This window comes from Pecten maximus, chromosome 10 (assembly GCF_902652985.1).
Source record: "Pecten maximus chromosome 10, xPecMax1.1, whole genome shotgun sequence".
Lineage (NCBI taxonomy): Eukaryota > Metazoa > Mollusca > Bivalvia > Pectinida > Pectinidae > Pecten > Pecten maximus.
The window spans coordinates 35,507,016-35,527,295 of record NC_047024.1 but is presented as its reverse complement, the minus strand read 5'-3'; the positions used below and the strand labels follow the sequence as shown (position 1 = coordinate 35,527,295).

Genomic DNA, 20,280 nt, shown 5'->3' with positions numbered 1-20,280 from the left:
TAACCTGCATCAATGTGTATCGCTCTCAACCTGTCGTAATTTGCTTTATTACTGCCAGTAAGTTAAAATATATCACAGAACTCGTGATTTCCGGAATACTCCCCTTGCAAATGGTATTCATTTTGGCAATAAATCATATCAGATTGGAGAACATGGATATCATACTATCTCAAAATAGAATAAAGACATGCTTACAAGGGTGAAGTATCCACGTGTATCACACAGCTTCAGTTACAGTTCCATTGCAGATACAGCTCGATTGTTGTAGAGAAGTTCATACTGCTGTTGTAATGGAACATTTTCGTTCAGTTTGGTCATTACTAGTATTTGTTTAAGACTGGTGCATGTTCGGAGACTGAAGATCGTTTGTTGCTATAGGTTGACTCGACAAATGAAAATATTATTGTTGTTAAAAGGTCATTCATTGAATGACCGATAAACTCTTGCGAGTCCACAATATATAAATATTCAAAATGAAATTATGTTTGATGTTATGGAAAAAACACAGTATATTTACTTAATATGATGTATAGCAACAGAGTAGAAAGTGGGAGCCTGAAGTTGGTTCCGAGTTCCGAGTTCCGAGTTCCGTTTAAGTAAAACGGAACTCGGAACCAGTTCCGAGTTCCGTTTAAGAAAAACGGAACTGCAATGTATAAGCTTTACGAGTTTTGGTTCCAGATCCGAGTTCCGTTAAAGAAAAACTGAAATATTATGTATTAGCTATATTGGTTTTGGTCCAAGTTCCGAGTTCCGTTTAAGAAAAATTGAAATACTAGGTATTAGCTTTATTGGTTTTGGTCCCAGTTCCGAGTTCCGTTTAAGAAAAACGGAACTGCAATGTATTTTCTTTACGAGTTTTGGTCCCAGTTCCGAGTTCCGTTAAAGAAAAACTGAAATATTATGTATCAGCTTTATTGGTTTTGGTCCCAGTTCCGAGTTCCAAATACTAGGTATTATTATACCTCACTTTTGTTAGAATTCTTTTCATTGGACGAAAACATATCACCTGACATTTTATAAATCGAATATCCCCCGACAAATGCCGTCGCCGGGGTATAACCCGTCGAATAACCATGTAACCATGGCAGCAGAGTATTATACCCCGGTGTATAACCCCTCCGCCCGATGAATAACCCTTCGTCATCGAACGCGCCTGCGTCGGAAGTCGGGCAGTGGAACTCTTTTGCGTTTGTTGTCGTCTGGTTCCAAAAACACAAACAACAACACAGGCTTTTGAAATGGCAGTGTCATCACGATTTGGCCGATCAACAGAAGTAGAAATAACAGCGATATTGGACAGCAAGGATGCTTTAAACACCAAAAAGGCCACAAAATATGCTCTTTTTCGGTATAATAAAACTATTATGACCCTCTGTGTCGGGATATATCCAGAATTATGTCCCTGGGAAGAGTTATTTTCCCTCGGGCTACGCCCACGGGAAAATAACCCTTCCCAGGGACATAATTCTGGATATATCCCGACACAGAGGGCCATAATTGTATATTAGCTTTATTGGTTTTGGTCCCAGTTCCGAGTTTCGTTTAAGATAAACGGAACTCGGAACCGAGTTCCGTTTAAGAAAAATGGAACTAGGAACCAGTTTAAGAAAAACGGAACAACTGTGTATAAGCTTTACGGGTTTTGGTCCCAGTTCCGAGTTCCTTTTAAGATAAACGGAACTAGGAACCAGTTCCGAGTTCCGTTTAAGGACAACGGAACTAGGAACCAGTCCGAGTTCCATTTAAAATATCCTATCTATGAACCAGTTCCGAGGTCCGTTTACGAATTTGATGTAGTTCCCTGTTCCATTTAAGCTTCAAGGGGTTAGGTTAAAGTTCCCAGTTCTTTTTAAGAAAATGTTTTATGTATGTCACCTTAATATGAGCCCCTAGTCTGGATTAGAATAAGTTTCGTTTAGGAAAATATTGCTTGTTTAAATATTTAATTGTATTAAAATAGCATCCAATTCCAGTTCCGTTCAAGTTATACGGAACAAGGAACCAGTTTGAGTCGTGGAAGGGACCGTAGTACCAGAGACAATTACCTACATCAGACACATTAAATGACAACTTCCTTATGATATGCATAAGAATATGCTTCAAGACAAATATATTTGATTGAATTTGAAACAGAGCCCGGTTACACAACGAATCTGATAAAATGTCTCTAACTTTAAGAAGGCAATGTTTAGCAATTCTCCTTAAAACCGATTCAATTCAACAGCAATGCTTCAAAACTTAGGTATTAATTCAAATTCAATTCTTTAACATTCTATTCACATGGCTACGTGTCCATTAGCCTCCTGAAGATTGAGAAAATCTTAAGATCAATTGTGAAACTGTACATAGCGCTGTTAAGTCTACCACTGGGTCGGAATCTAAATTGGACTAAATGGACCAGTTCAATGCTCATTTCAAATGCAAAATGATAAAGTTGTAAAACATGGTAACAACATTTTACTTTTCTATTCTAAAAACAAAGATAATGCCTTGTCATTAGTCGGGGCCTTGCAACAGTTATGAAATAATGCTGATCAAACTATCAGCAGTTGGGTGCTTCGATCACAAAAACAATATTGACATCATTACTCAATATATTGATATCATGTAATTGCAATACTATAAGTGATAAATTTAATTAGAATTCATGATATCAAGAATTTTGGGCATTTAGTGATATTACTAATTCGAATGTGTGATATCATTAATTCCTCTGTAACATGTTTGATGTTGATCCTCGCGTTAATTAATGTTATTATCAAAGTCCCTCGGGCTGATATGGTGGAAGCGGGATAATACCAGGATGATCTAGAAATTCACATGTTCAAATTGTTATTATCTCTAAGTATTCGCATTAAGGATATTATTTGATTCATTGAATAAGCGATATGAATGAATCGAATTAATGTTGCCGATCATTAGTCCGAATTCATGATATAAATAATTGAACAAGGTCTATTTGGAACGGGAGTCGTTACGGAAATTCCACAAAACGCCAGACAGAAATGTTGCGGTTAAGGTCACAGTCTTTTAATACAACTCACACGAAATGCCATCTTAATTGGACCGTGTTAAAATGTTTTGCCAATCAGATCGTACGGCGGCCATGTCGGGTTGGAAGACGCGCAGTAAAAGTTTTTCGTTTGCGTTCCCTCAAAATTATTACATACCAAAGTTTCATCGGGATTCAACTGACGGTTTCAAGAAATGTATCGGACAAGATTCAGACGGAAAAAAAGGAAAATAATAATAAAAGTAACATATAACGTGACCTTTGACCTACGGAATTAAAATGCAAGCCTATGCGTCCACTCCTTATATAGTATCTGTAAGACTAAAGATGGACATAATTGGTCGGTAAGAAAGAAAGTTAACGTGGAAAAAAATCTATTTTTAGCAACAGGTCATGTAACCTTTGACATGTGGACCTCAAAAACAAGCATGTACATCCCCCTCCTCTCACGGAACCTGTGTACCAAATATGGAGACGATTTGTTAACAATAATGCAAGTTATCGCACGGAAACAACCGTATGGATAAATTTAATATTTCCAGTAGCAGATCATGTGAGCTCTGACTTACAAAACTCAATGCAATCTCAAGCATCTCCTCCTCGCGGGAACAAAGCAATATGTCTCTCCGAAACTTACGGGGGAGACATAATTAATGGTTATCATTTATTCGATTTATTTATATAAATAATTCCATTATTTGTATCATTAATTCAAGGAATAGAGTTATATCAATACGAATTGTTGATATAATTTATTCATTAAATGATATAATTATAATTCATAATATCGTTAAATCATTTAATGAATCATAAATTCGAATTAGTGATATCAAAAATTGTAGATTTAATCTAATCATTTAGTCTAATCATTGACAGCAAAAAACAAGGAAAGCCTTTGGCAACAGCTCCTTAGAAGTTTCCTGCTACCCCGCGTATTTCTATGTTTCCAAGTGCCAATGAAAGAACTGTTCAATATTATTCAATGGAATTGTTTTGTTTTTCTTGTATTTGTGTTGAATAAAACTTCAGTAATACCAATTAAAGATTTTTTCCCAGTCGCCATATAGACATTTCACCTCAACAGTAGAAGCCATATTGAAAAACAAAATGGTGTATGAAATATACTTTGCAGTTATTGCTTATTTTGTGTACTTTAACTTCACACATATAGATACATCAACTACAAATAAAAACTCATATCTCCCTCCATGGACTCATATTTCGCGATATCTAGAAAGCTGCTTTTACAAGCTACTTGTCATTTACGAAAGGGTAAAAATAAAGAAATGTACCATGAACGAAAACTGCGTTGTAACATTCTTTAGAGGTTACAACACAACAATGTCTCGTAATTTTACAACACCAGTCGTGTTGTTATCCTTAAACGGAACTCGGAACTGGTTCCTACATATATGTAGTTCCGTTTTTCTTAACGGAACTCGGAACTGGTTCCGCGTTCCGTTTATCTTAAACGGAACTCGGAACTGAGACCAAAACCAATAAAGCTAATACATAATATTTCAGTTTTTCTTAAACGGAACTCGGAACTGGGACCAAAACTCGTAAAGTTTTTACATTGCAGTTCCGTTTTTCTTAAACGGAACTCGGAACTGGGACCAAAACAAATGAAGCTAATACATAGTATTTCAGTTTTTCTTAAACGGAACTCGGAACTGGTTCCGAGTTCCGTTTTACTTAAACGGAACTCGGAACTCGGAACTCGGAACTCGGAACCTTAACTTCAGGCTCCCACTCGGAACTGGGACCAAAACCAATAAAGCTAATACATAGTATTTCAGTTTTTCTTAAACGGAACTCGGAACTGGGACCAAAACTCGTAAAGCTTATACATTGCAGTTCCCTTTTTCTTAAACGGAACTCTGGTTCCGAGTTCCGTTTATCTTAAACGGAACTCGGAACTGGGACCAAAACAAATGAAGCTAATACATAGTATTTCAGTTTTTCTTAAACGGAACTCGGAACTGGGACCAAAACCAATAAACCTAATACATAATATTTCAGTTTTTCTTAAACGGAACTCGGAACTGGGACCAAAACCAATAAACCTAATACATAATATTTCAGTTTTTCTTAAACGGAACTCTGAACTGGTTCCTAGTTCCGTTTTTCTTAAACGGAACTCGGAACTGGGACCAAAACCAATAAAGCTAATACATAATATTTCAGTTTTTCTTAAACGGAACTCGGAACTGGGACCAAAACCAATAAAGCTAATACATTATATTTCAGTTTTTCTTTAACGGAACTCGGAACTGGGACCAAAACTCGTAAAGCTTATACAATGCAGTTCCTTTTATCTTAAACGGAACTCGGTTTTACTTAAACGGAACTCGGAACTCGGAACTCGGAACCAACTTCAGGCTCCCGTAGAAATTATGGCTACAAGTGTGTTTATTTAATACAAAGTATAAGTCTGGCTGAAGTAGACCAAAAAAAAAAAAAAAAAAACACACACACACACACACACAACGTGGAGGCGCGTGGAAAATTCGTTTCTAAATGCAAGATGACAGTGCGTGGAGAGCATCACTGATTAGTCAATAGACTACAAGCCCCTTATGATTGGTCAAGCAGGGCTCTGACACCAAAGATCATGCTGACCCCATGCACTGATTACGCGTGGTGATCCCCTAAGGGATAAGTAACACGTGATATCTATACTTAGCCCAAAGCCGGTCAGTAACTTGGAGATGATCACTAACTGAAATATAGAAACCTCTTTGTCCCGAAGGCTAGAGTCAGCCTCAAATTTAATTAACCATTACTCATGTTATATTATTAGACAACAGACGTTTCTATCTCTTATTTTCTCTCTACCTTTTATTGAGAGGACATAAAAGAGACCGAAATTAGTATCTGATGCTCCCATTACAACACTATGGATTTCCCTTTTCAATTGTTTTCATTTCGTTTGTTTGTATCTGTTTGTTTCTCCTTGGTACCCGTCCTCATATGACCCTAGCTGTTGTTTATAATGAAACAATATTTGCTTCAAGATATTTACGGAGGCGGTATGACAATTCAGCCATTTTAATACCATAGAATCACGTGATTCTCCGCCACTTTAGCTGTCTATTGATGGTGCTCGTAATCATAAAAGTCATTGAAAAAAATCAGTTCAGTTTTAGGTACTAAACTGTTTGCAGCAGTCAGTTGATATAAATACCTCGGGGATTGGAGAAAAACAATTAAATGAGATTTTCAGGTTTGCTGTTATCGTGAATGGTACCTCAGCTGATTTCTGTTGATTTGGAGATTGTGTTGTGTCCTCTATATCACGTTCTTGACAAAATATATAAAAATTTCGATGAATGTCTATTCATTAAAAAAACAAAAATAACAAACCTTAATTCAAATTCAGTATCGATTAAATGAAGGCGAGATACAGGCAAATATATAGATTTGAATGGAGATTCCTGAAAAAGTGCAAGGAGAATAATACCGGATGCTCTTTAGGTACCAAGCGTCTTATGATTCATCGAAGACAACCGCCATATGAATCTATGTCGAATTCGGGTTTAGCCACGATCTCAAATGAGAAGTAGGGTGGTGACAAAGGAACCATCATGCATGTTAACAAACATCAAACACGTCTGGCTTCATGTCGCATAAGAAAAATATTTCCGAATGACATAACGATATCAGAAGTCGACATATCTCACAAAAATCGTGATAAAAACGGAATAATATCAATTGGGAAATCATCACTCTTATTATGCAGGTTATTTGTAAGTTGTCCCTGTCGGTTACGTTGTAAGTAAAGATCGAAGTAAGCGGCTAAGGTTTTTCCGACAGGACATGGTCAATAAAGTTTCTATTGACAGATCAGCAATATATATCTAAGAGTAAAATTAAGGACGTGGGGATGTCTCTGTGGACTCCTCAGATAATTGCGAATTCAGCATTGTCAAAAACAACTGCTCGAGTTGACGAAGAAATGATACGGTTTGTTTTCACCGGTATGTCGATAGTCTATTGGAAGATGTTACCATTTAGCTAAATATACTGCCAACCAGGAATAAAATCATTTCATCCTAAATATATTTAACCCTGGTCTTAGTTAACACCTGCCATTATTGTAAATGGTTATACTTTTATCAGCAAATATACGCTCATAATAAGAGATCTAAGTATCCCCTTAAGTCTGGAAATAGTGAGCTTATGTCCTGACTTTTGTAAAAGTGAGTATTCAGAATTGGTCAAAAGAACAACAGAGTTCTTCAAAATTCACATTCTCTTACATCAACTATCGGTTCATTTAGTATTTCAATGTAACTGTTATCCTTCATAGCACAAAAGCAAAAGAGAATGCCGATATTTAAAAGAAAAAAATGTTCTAACTCGAAATTAATAATAAAAGGGCAAAATAAAAAGAAAAATATATGTTTGAATAAGTACACTTTAGAAATGCAAGAATAAATCCAGGAGTTCCCAAAGGGTACCGTCTTCGACTTCATCGACGTCACCGGTATGTAAATCTAGTTCAAACTCAGGTTAATTCAGAAAAGTATTACCAGGTATATCAGCAAGAAAAAGGACACATCTGACACCTTCCTAGCGTACAGACTTTAAAAATAGCCAAAGTCAGCCAATAAAACCGTCGTTTTCTTCTAGAAATCTTTGTTGGTAGTTTTACTTGTCGGTAGTCGATATCTGTCACAGAAATCGTGATAATAGGGAGCAAGTCCTCGAAACCTCTGGGACATGTATACACCACGCAGAGAAGGCTGGGGTGGCATTTTCTAGAAGGAACATTCACAATTGGTAAATTTTGATATCCCGCTTATCATATAGGTTAGATGTAAGCTGTCCCTACAGCTCGTTACGTTATCAGTACAGCTCGAGGTAAGAGTATGATTTTGAAAAGTATGAAATGTCCCTTGTTTTAAGTTCTAAATATATATCCGATCGGAATAATAGTTAAAAAATGAAAATTAGAAGAATGTTTGAATGTAGTCAGTAAGGCTGAAGCATTATTAATTATTATTTTATCCATAGAAAACAAAGGTTGTTTTACATATCATGTAGAACAATGTGAGGTCATAAAAAACTTAAAGTTTAAAAGCTTATTGGTCTTTCGATTAGGAAATATGGACAAAAGAGTTTGTATCTTATGTATGGAATGTCATTATTAGTAGTGCTGGTTTTAATCCACTCCGCAAGTAAATCCAATGAAGCATTTTCTATTTTACTCACTTTCATAGGTTTCTTAGAAATCCATAAGTGTCCGACGAGTGCAGGAAGTGTCTTCATAAAGGGAGTGTCTTCATAAAGGGTGTGTCTTCATAAAGGACAATTTTCATAAAGTATTTGTCTTCACAAAGGGAGTGTCTTTATAAAGGGAGTGTCTTCATAAAGGACAATTTTCATAAAGTATTTGTCTTCACAAAGGGAGTGCCTTTATAAAGGGAGTGTCTTCATAAAGGACAATTTTCATAAAGTATTTGTCTTCACAAGGGGAATGTCTTCACAAAGGGAGTATCTTCATAGAGAAGTGTCTTCATAAAGGGAATGTCTTCATACCGGAGTGTCTTCATAAAGGGAGTGTCTTCATAAAGGGAGTGTCTTCATAAAGGGAATGTCTTCATAAAGGGAGTGTCTTCATAAAGGGAATGTCTTCATAAAGGGAATGTCTTCATAAAGGGAGTGTCTTCATAAAGGGAATGTCTTCATTAAGGGAATGTCTTCATAAAGGGAGTGTCTTCATAAAGGGTGTGTCTTCATAAAGGGAGTGTCTTCATAAAGGGAGTGTCTTCATAAAGGGAGTGTCTTCATAAAGGGAGTGTCTTCATAAAGGGAGTGTCTTCATAAAGGGTGTGTCTTCATAAAGGGAGTGTCTTCATAAAGGAGGTGTCTTCATAAGGGGATGCCTTCATAAAGGAGGTGTCTTTATAAAGGGAGTGTCTTCATAAAGGGAGTGTCTTCATAAGGGGATGCCTTCATAAAGGAGGTGTCTTTATAAAGGGAAGCTCCACAAAGGGAGTGCTTTTATAAAGGAAAATTTTCATAACGTATTTGTCTTCACATGGGGAATGTCTTCACAAAGGGAGTATCTTCATAAAGGGTGTGTTTTCATAAAGGAGGTGTCTTTATAAAGGGAAGCTCCACAAAGGGAGTGCTTTTATAAAGGAAAATTTTCATAACGTATTTGTCTTCACATGGGGAATGTCTTCACAAAGGGAGTATCTTCATAAAGGGTGTGTTTTCATAAGGGGATGCCTTCATAAAGGAGGTGTCTTTATAAAGGGAAGCTCCACAAAGGGAGTGCTTTTATAAAGGAAAATTTTCATAACGTATTTGTCTTCACATGGGGAATGTCTTCACAAAGGGAGTGTCTTCATAAAGGGGATGCCTTCATAAAGGAGGTGTCTTTATAAAGGGAAGCTCCACAAAGGGAGTGCTTTTATAAAGGAAAATTTTCATAACGTATTTGTCTTCACATGGGGAATGTCTTCACAAAGGGAGTATCTTCATAAAGGGTGTGTTTTCATAAGGGGATGCCTTCATAAAGGAGGTGTCTTTATAAAGGGAAGCTCCACAAAGGGAGTGCTTTTATAAAGGAAAATTTTCATAACGTATTTGTCTTTACATGGTGAATGTCTTCACAAAGGGAGTGTCTTCATAAAGGGGATGCCTTCATAAAGGAGGTGTCTTTATAAAGGGAAGCTCCACAAAGGGAGTGCTTTTATAAAGGAAAATTTTCATAACGTATTTGTCTTCACATGGGGAATGTCTTCACAAAGGGAGTGTCTTCATAAAGGGTGTGTTTTCATAAAGGAGGTGTCTTTATACAGGGAAGCTCCACGAAGGGAGTGCTTTTATAAAGGAAAATTTTCATAACGTATTTGTCTTCACATGGGGAATGTCTTCACAAAGGGAGTATCTTCATAAAGGGAATGTCTTCATAAAGGAGTGTCTTCAGAAATGGAGTATCTTCATACAGGGAACCTTTCACAAAGGGAGTGTTTTGATAATGGGAGTGTTTTCATAAAGGGAACTGTTTATAAAACATTTTGATAGATGATAAAGGTGTTGCTTATCTAAAATGAACTGCTGGAACGTTTTCTTGTATTTATACATTTTACAATTACACACAAAAGCAAGATTGAACTCCTTCGTCTACCATAATCCAGTATTTAGTATTATGTATATCTAGTATAAACTTTCATACCTTATATACCGAATATCAATTTCAATATGAAATATATCTGGAATTAACTTAAGTTTAAATCAAGATAACTTATAGCCGGTATGAACTTATCAAATCCAGTCAATGTAAATATGATTGCTATTTATCAAAACACAATGTCTGCATGTTGGTTTATACTGCGTCCAATCATTTGCTCATTAATGTATGCTTATATAATTTATTTCAACGTTTAGCATGTTCAAATTAAAGTTGAAATGATTAGAAATAGTTGAAATAAAAAAACTAATTGAAAATTTACCAGGTGACCAACATTTGAATGCTTGCGTAGAGATAACCATTTCAGCAGAAAAAAATGTATTATTGTAAAAGTTTTTTTCATTAACGTCTAATGATAATTATCAAATGTCAAGTGCGATTGGCCTAACATTAATTGTGTTTTACCTGTTCTGTCACGTGACGGTAGACTAATGGCGTTGTTTTAGGACAGTGTGTTGTGATGTAGTTCACTCCTCCCTACAGCATGGCTCTACAAACCAGTGGCTCCCTCTGTCTGTTGATTTTACTGAGCGTAGTCGGTAAGTAATAATTAAAAGGTGTAATTATATGGTAATGCATTACGTTAAGTTTACAGATTAAATCATACTGATATCAAAATTCTTTACTTTAATATATAGTTAAAAGTACAAAACCTTGCCTCTCTAGTGATATCGTGTACGGTTTTTATTTATTTTTTATGTTGTACCTTTTTTTTCTCATTTTGAAGCCGGGAAACAACTTAGACGAAGTACTCGTTCTCTATTAAGAGCGCGAAACGTTATGTGTAATTTTCAAAAGTTCTTTTAAACATATATTCAGAGTGATAGATGAAATGTCTGTCACACTTTTTATGATGAAACAAGACGGGATGTATAACGCTGTCTGAGTGTCTGGACACAAACATGAAGGAAACATGTTTTGCCTTAATTGTGTCTAGGCAAACATGTATTTGTTTATCAAGTCATCAGGGAAAAAAAATAAAAGGTTTAAAGCCATATGTCACCGCAGAAGGTTAAAATTGATTGTAACATCAATTGAACATCACAGCAATGTAAATTGTCTCATAACTTGATATTAACTGAAAACCTGAAATTAAATGGTTGATGTAAATTTGTTAGTGTAAAACGTAATGTTACCTAATGGTATACGGGAACTATAACTCGTACGAGTGGCTTTAATATCGAACTGATGTAAAATTCAAAATTGTTTATGAATACTTAATCATAATGTAAATAATTCTTGGAAATCAAGGGTAAATCAATACCATATCCAAAAGATTATGGATGGCAGAAACAACAATCAGGGAAAACACTTAACCGATGTTAATTTATTAAAAAAAAAAAAAAATCTTTTATTTCTTTTCGTCGTGAAATTAAAATGAGTTGTATAGCGAGATGACAAATATCGAGTTGAGGTTTTTTGCAATCTGATATATAATCATAGATAATCATATATAATCCACACTGAAACAGTATTGTTTTATCATTATCTGACCTCAAACTTTGTTGATTCATATTATTCATATCAATTTGTTATGACTAATGACGATCCAAAAACGATGTTGCACTACGCATAAATTGTATACAGTATTTATTTTGCTTGATCCCGACACGATGATGTAGAACGCTTTAATAGTGTGCAAATTGTTTTACCCAGGTATTACGTCAACGAATGGGGATCCCCGTCTGGATGACGTAGTCCGCAGTAAAAGTACACATATACTTTTTCACCCGGGCCCTACGCCAGCAAGTTTCTTATACGATGACGTAGTACACATAGTATTGTACAATTTATATTTTGTTACACAGGCGATGCCTTAGCAAATGGAGATCTCAATACGATGACGTAGTACACATTAATGTTGTACAATTTCTATTTTACATCAGGTACTATATCAGCAAATGTAGAGACAATAGCCAAAAGCACAAAGATTCTTTACTACCTGATCAACCATAACCCTGGTGGATCCTATTATTCGGCAATAATTCTCACGAACACTGGACCTACACCAATCGACCAAAGCGGTGGCTGGAATCTTTATGTTTGTCACGAAAATCTCATAGAATTCAAACGTTTCAACAGCGACACTGGGGAATACGACTTTCCTACCATACGAGGAGGTTTCTCACTTTCACATGTTCAAGGATGCATGTACCGATTTACCCCAGATTCAGATACATTTGGAACTATCGACCCTGGAAAAAGCAGATATATAACGTTTTTAACTTCGGCCTCTATAGCAGGTAAATACGATATATATCCAAATTTCTACTTAGCTAACGACACACATTCGGCGATCATACAAAATACGAAAAAGGACATAAATCGAGATCGTGTTGGACCATTCCAAAACCTATTTCAATACACGAGAAATCCACCACGAGATCCTGAGCTACCGGTGTCATTGTCGAGACGTTACGCTTCTCTGTTTAACACTACCTACCCAAAACCAACACCGGGAGACATCATTCCCACTCCCCGACAGAAGTACGAATCAGCTCAGAGGAAAGTATACATGAACTCGACTTGGAAAATTGATTCCCGAAATGATGATCGACTGTCTGGACTGATGATTTACTTCACAAGTAAGTTGTATGTCTGAGAAAACAAGTGTAATGTTGTCTACATACGAAACAACGAATTACATTATTAGATGTTGTGTTTGTCAATATCTGCCTGTAAAATTATTCATATGTCTTCTTCACAACCAGCAATAGCACACTAGAATAGTAGATAATTTAGTATATAAATCTATATTCATATTTCATTTAATTTATTTGTCAAAGGACTATTCCATGAGGTAGTCAGTCATATTAAATGGCAGCGAAGCACTACACTTTCACGTCTCTAACCAATATGGCAGAATAACCCAGGCAATAACCATTTAGACTGCCATAACAGAACTTAGTAGATGGGTGTTTAAGGACTTGAAGAATATCATTGGTTGTATTTTAAATAGGTACCTTGGATATGACTGAAACTCCAAAACCATTACTGCATAATGTAATACTGGTCCAGCTGAAGGATGCTCCGCCTATTGAGAACGCTGACGAGTGGTATAACATCACGATCAGTGCTGCTCACTCGTATGTCCATATTGTCGGCAGTACAACACACGGATTACTCAATGGCTTTCAGACTCTGTTACATCTCATCGAAAAGGAAGAACATCCAACGCTCGGGAGACAACTGGTGGTTCCTGAAATGAAGGTTGTGGACTCTCCACGATTTCAATATCGAGGACTTCAACTTGATACGGCATCTAATTTTGTCAACATGACAACGTTACGGAAGTTACTTCATGTTTTGGCATTTCTTAAATTAAACAAACTTCAACTATTGTTAGCAAACGATTATGCTGTTCGGCTGGAGATAACAACAATGCCCGATTTCCACATGGTAGGTTGACATACCCGGGTCTGTGCTATATGTTTATTGTATAACGATTGTGAATTATCATCTGTGAAAAGTAAGTCAAACACCCAAGAGAATAAAGAAGTAAAGTTAAACACTTTGTCTCAATCAGAATCGATAAAACGGGAGCGATTTAGTATGAATATGATCACAATAATAGTATATTTCAATTTCAACAAATTTTATTCCAAATGCAAAATAATATGGCATCAGACAAGACCTATAGATGAGTCTAGTGTAATGGTTGATTTACAAGGAGAAAACAATAAAGCTTTTGTTTCATTCACGACACTAACCAGGCAAATGTAGCTCTTGTCAAGTGTATTTAAATGTTTAGAATTCTTGTTCTTGCTTTCAGGTGGGTTCGAGAAGATGCCATGACGAAACTGAGGAATCGTGTTTATTTTCTCAGTTGGGATCCGATCCCTCCGGAAATGGACTTGGCTCGGGATATTATACTGCCCAGGAATATAAAGACCTCCTTTCCTTGGCGAAACAACTACACATTGAAATTATTCCAATGTGGAGTTTTGACAGTAACATGAGAGCATCAGAAATAGCAATGCGAGCTTACAATAAAGCTACCAACGACAGCACAATGGATTGGAGCTTACCAAAATTAGATAAAATATCACGTTTGAAGCCAAACCTTTTCAGGATTGGAAACGTAGACCCATGTGCACTAGAAACAGAGAGATTTATAAGAAAAATAGTATCTACCATAAAATCATATCACACAGCAGCTAACTACCCTCTGAAGACGTTTAGTGTTGGGGGCGAGGACACGGATGTCGACACCTGGCTTGATAAATGTGCTGCAAGGAACATTTCAAACAAACTGAAACACCCCTATATCAGACGGAAGGTTGAGTTTACTCAAATGCTATCCAAAATTGCCGCCGATAACAACATTGTCATCAACGCTTTCGATAACTTATTTACAGCCTTTCCCAACAAATGTCGCGATCCTGACGATTGTCCTAATTGGTTTGTTCCTTTCAACGTCACCAAATGGTATCCCAAGACATTCCAGTTCACTGTCACACACAGAGATCCAAGAGTCTTGTACCTGACCAGACTACAAATGCGTTCTTCTAATGCCACCAACATAAAACCAGTAGACAGGGAGACAAAATTGAGGACATTCCAGAAAAATGGATACCATGTAAGAGTTATCTCTTCATAGTCTATATCTTAATATATAATGAGTGTTTTAAGAGATTTAACGTCCCTGCAACAACCGGGGCCATATGAGGACAGGTTTCAAGGAGGCACTATATAGGCAAACAAAGCACGGATAGACAGAGCAATAAAAAAGAGACCCCTAATGTTTGGGGGTAGAAGAACTATTTTGGTCTCGAAAGAATAAACATGTAATGGGGCCTTATTGCAGGGCTCTTTAATGTCTGTTGACCAAAGGACAGTGGAAAGAAACCATCCCAGACCCTGGAGGGGGATGGGGGGGGGGGGGGGGGGGGGCACAATGAGTCGCCTCTTACGACATGCAGTGATACTCCTGCACGAGTTGCCTAATGAGTGTTTAAGTCTCGTATAAAAGCTTACGCTAGTCTATATTGTAAACTTATGTAAATTTATTCTAATTTTTTTTGCCGTTTTCTTCTTGTGTTGCAGAATGTATATTCTGTGTACCTGTGTATGCGAGAAGAATTTACCTATTGAATATCTATGTCTTATCAATATCTATTATCCTTCACAACTCCTTTCAGTCAATCATATCTATGTTGGACGTACACGATCTTTCAATCAAAGAGGAACCTGGTCCAAACCTTTTGGGAGAGATGCCGTATGGGAGGACGCCGATTACACTCGAGGAAGTATTTGGTACTTGGCCTGAGGCCATGTGTTGCTCCAGGCATGCGTGTCTACCAGTGACAGGTCCGGCAGGATATAGATTCTCCCGAGATCAGCCCCCGCCTGTATGTATAGAGGACCCGAAGGATCCAGGACCATTGGGTAATTTTGTTTTTCATTAGAATGAGCAATAATGGAGTTCTTTTTATATTGTATCTTTCAGTAGATATGAATGCCACAGTTTTTCAGATCCAAACAACTAACAAGGTATGTCGGTATAATTAATGTCACAGAAAGACCAATAAGCAATCGTGTTTAAATTTCCTAAACAATCTGCTTTCCTTCAACATACGAGAACTCTGGAAAGTGTAGTCATATTGCTCAAATTAGATTTTGCTTTAGATTACGTCAAACGATGAACAAAACAAACTTATCCTTCCAGAATCAGTTTCTTCAGAATTAATTTGTAAAGCACAACAGTATGATGTATTTTGGTTTTATATTGATACACAAAAATGATGTAAGTAGTGTATACCAAATTGAAAATTTCCGAACTTACTGCTTTCTAAATTAATATCTCAAAAACGTACGGCAATCTTAATAAGTTATTAAAATCTCAAACCGTAGCGCTATCAAATTAACTCAGAAACGTGCTGCTTTGTTAATACCTAATTAAAATCTCAGATTTCTGCTGCTATCTAAATACCTAATTAAAATCTGAAATCCGTACTGATTAGATAACTAGCTGATTTAAATTTCAAAACCTTTCCGTTATGTATATAACTAATTAGGTTATCAAAACGGTACTGCTATCTAAATAGCTAATTAAAATCTCAAAACCGTAGAGCTATCTAAATAACTAATTGAAATCTCAAAACCGTACTGCTATCTAAATAACTAATTAAGATCTCAAAACCATTTTGCCTCTTAAAGAAATGCTGCTTTATAAACAGGTGTGCAGGCCACACTATCAACATCGAAGGTTCTAGATGAAGAACAATTATTCCAACTTCTCTTCCCACGTCTAATTGCCTTTTCGGAGAGAGCTTGGCATCGCGCTCCTTGGGAAAACACTGTACAGGAACCCATCAAGAATATGACGGAAGCAGAAACTGAGGAAAGGAAGGATTTCCTGAAATTTAAAGCTATTCTTGGCGCCAAAACACTGCCTAAACTTGATATGTTCGAGGTCGGCTATTACCTGGCACCCCCCGGAGCTATGTAAGATTGTTATTTATGGCATTGTCGTATTTTTTATTTCAGCGTTCTGTTATTTTGGGTTATTATTGAGGAAACCATCATACAATATCATCAAAATAGCGTTTAATTGGTTATATTTACCACAGGAAACATCCTGCGTTTGATATCATTTACACCGACATTACTATTTGTAAATATATATCCTAAAGGGGTATTTAGTTATTTAATTATCTTTTGTTATTTCTTCATCTTATTTGTTTGCTATTGATCGCTTGTACGAAATCATTTGTTCAATGTTTCATAACAATTTGAGTCATGTACATTGTATACAATGATATTTTTTCAAACAAAATGTTTTTTTTTCAAATGATTATATTACTATAATTTATTTTCCATTGCTTGTACGCAGAATGCGGCTTTCTGATTGGTTGAGGTCTTTTTTCATACCACTATGAAAAAAAAATCGAGAATGGCGCAAAAAATGTGGCGTCACAATACGACAATGAGAAAAAGAATCCCATATAAAACCATAAAAATTGTACATAAAACATGTTTTAAATAGAAAATCATTTTCAAAAATTAATTATAAGCGTTGAAGTCAATTATTTTTAGTTTCATAGGGGTATGAAAAAATGAAACTGAAAAAATGACATCAATGCTTAAATAAACACAACGCATGACAGTTAATAATGTGTATTAGAAATATATAACTCATGTAGATAATGGTTCATATTGTTATTCCCTACAGGTAAAATTGGTATTGATACCGATAACGTAAAAAATATCGTATGATACACATATAATAGCACTGATATTATTGACACGAATTCCGTAGGAATAGCATTGAGTTTGTTTAACTCATTTCATATTACAACTACCAGTAAAGTATATACTATATGCATGGCCACTTTTATTGTTGTCCAGTTTCGACATTAATTGTTCCACTTTTTTTTTTTTAAATAATCTCGAATATGTGCTTATATCACTAAATATATAATTTCTTCAAATAAAACAGAATAAAGATGTTTATCAAAACCGAATACTTTCTGGAAATATATTTACATAGAAAAGTTTATGAAGTATATGTAATACTATTATTTCGACCGAAAAAAATACTGTTTTCAAAATTCAGACTGATGAATGTCACTGCTGATCAGAACGACCCGGATAAGACGCTATCTTGGCTGACTGACTACCCAGGGTTTACAGCTCAAGTGAAGACAGATTTTATGGTGGACTTTGAGGATATAATAGACAGTAAAGTGTACAGGGGGATGCTGCTTGAATTCCGGACCAGGTAACATGTCTAACACAACAGAATAGACTGAAATATATTGGCAAAGTAGAACACTGAACATGTGATTAAGCCTCATTTTTATATAACAGGGATGATTCAAAACGTGTAATGGTATCATGAATGATGTATAAACGTACTTATCAAACAAATACTGAAAGGTAGATACAATTTCAGGAACAACGATTCAACAAGGTTTAGTAGAGTGGAGAGGATGTCGACACTGGTAAGTAAGGACATTGTTTACTAGATAATGAGAAATTGTCCAAGTAATAATTAACTCGATATTGAGAGGTATACATCAGACTGTCCAAGTAATAGATAACTCGATAATGAGAGGTTTGCATAAGACTGTCCAAATAATAGTTAACTAGATAATGGGAGGTATACATAAGGTTGTCCAAGTAATGGTTAACTAGATAATGAGAGGTTTACATAAGGTTGTCCAAGTAATAGTTAACTAGATAATGAGAGGTTTGCATAAGACTGTCCAAATAATAATTAACTCGATAATGAGAGGTATACATCAGACTGTCCAAATAATAGTTAACTCGATAATGAGGAGTTTACATAAGGTTGTCAAAGTAATAGTTAACTAGATAATGAGAGGTATACATAAGGTTATCCAAGTAATAGTTAACTAGATAATGAGAAATTAAAAAAACAAAAAACTGCCCAAGTAATGGTTAGCTAGATAATGAGATCATTCAAAGTATTCAAATACATTAAATATTATTAGAATTGTATCGATTTTCGTGGTTAGTAAGCGTATTTAATTTTAGTGAAACAATTCATCAACTGATCTTTATAGAAATTTGAAAAGATAAGGCATTTAATTAAATGTGGATACGTCACGTGTTACTTTTCGTTTTGGTTTCCTAGCACCCTGATCCATATGCAAGTGAATATAAAGCCATTATGAACAACTTTACCAGAAGTCCAGCCCTGACCTTCCCTATTCAGTTAATGTTCGGACACTTTGCGGACCCTACAGGACGGTTCTCCTTTGCTATAACAGAAGACCTCCCCTTATACTATGACACGGATTTCAGAAGATATTTTAACCAGACTGGTTTCCAGGCTTTCCAAGAACGCAAGCCGATGTTGTTAGCACAGCAACAACTACAAATAGCAATCGTGGAACAATACCGATGGGAAATGCAACTTAGAATGCTCGCATCGTCAATGGCAGCACGCCAAGGTCAGAATGCTACATCTCAAGGTCAAGCACCTAGAAGCCAACCCGATATAGATAGTTTTAGAACTTCCCAATCAGGATCAAGACAAGAGAGAAATAATCTAACAATGCAAAATGAAGCCGTTGTACGTGAAGGAACGAATGGTCCTAATCCTCCGCCAGGGTGAATAAAGAGTGACGATTTACTTTATCTACGGCTACCTCATGTATACATCAACTTTGTTAAGTCGTTTAAGACTTGTTCTTCTATTGCATTCTTACAACAACCGTAATGAGGACTATTCTTCCTAATTTGACTAACTTCATTATGTCCATCACGACATTCCACCTTGATTGAATAAACGCTTTATTGACACATGGCTAAAAGGTTCTCAAATGAACAATATATTTTCTTTTTCCGTAACAGTAACCTTTATTTGGAAATCTGCTGTTTGTGATTAAAACATTTATCCACATAAGGAAATCTACAGCTTGTTAATTAAAACATTTATCCTTTTAGGTAACTTACATCATGGTGATTAAAACAGTTATCCATATCGGGTAATTTACAGCTGGGTGATTTAAACATGTATCCATATAAGGAATTATACAACTTGGTGATTAAATCATTTTTCAATATAAATAAATCTACAGCTTGGTGATTAACACATGTATCCCTATAAGGAAATCTACAGCTTGGTGATTAACACATGTATCCATATAAGGAAATCTACAGCCTGGTGATTAACACATGTATCCATATAAGGAAATCTACAGCCTGGTGATTAACACATGTATCCATATAAGGAAATCTACAGCCTGGTGATTAACACATGTATCCATATAAGGAAATCTACAGCCTGGTGATTAACACATGTATCCATATAAGGAAATCTACAGCTTGGTGATTAACACATGTATCCCTATAAGGAAATCTACAGCTTGGTGATTAACACATGTATCCATATAAGGAAATATACAGCTTGGTGATTAACACATGTATCCATATAAGAAAATCTACAGCTTGGTGATTAACACATGTATCCATATAAGGAAATCTGCAGCCTGGTGATTAACACATGTATCCATATAAGGAAATCTACAGCCTGGTGATTTGCATTATGGTGATTAAAACATACATACTTATCAGGTAATTACAG

At 35.9% G+C, this 20,280-nt stretch overlaps 1 protein-coding gene across 1 annotated transcript; it reads left to right on the top strand.

The window, feature by feature from the left end:
* The first annotated feature begins 10,707 nt into the window (after positions 1-10,707).
* On the top strand, positions 10,708-19,634 carry LOC117336659 (chitobiase-like). The gene is made up of 9 exons (XM_033897268.1): positions 10,708-10,762; positions 12,110-12,808; positions 13,183-13,622; positions 13,996-14,802; positions 15,365-15,611; positions 16,403-16,670; positions 17,782-17,946; positions 18,121-18,169; positions 18,826-19,634. The coding sequence occupies exons 1-9, from the start codon at positions 10,708-10,710 to the stop codon at positions 19,306-19,308; spliced, it is 3,213 nt and encodes a 1,070-aa protein (XP_033753159.1). The 3' UTR covers positions 19,309-19,634.
* The last annotated feature ends 646 nt before the right edge of the window (positions 19,635-20,280 follow it).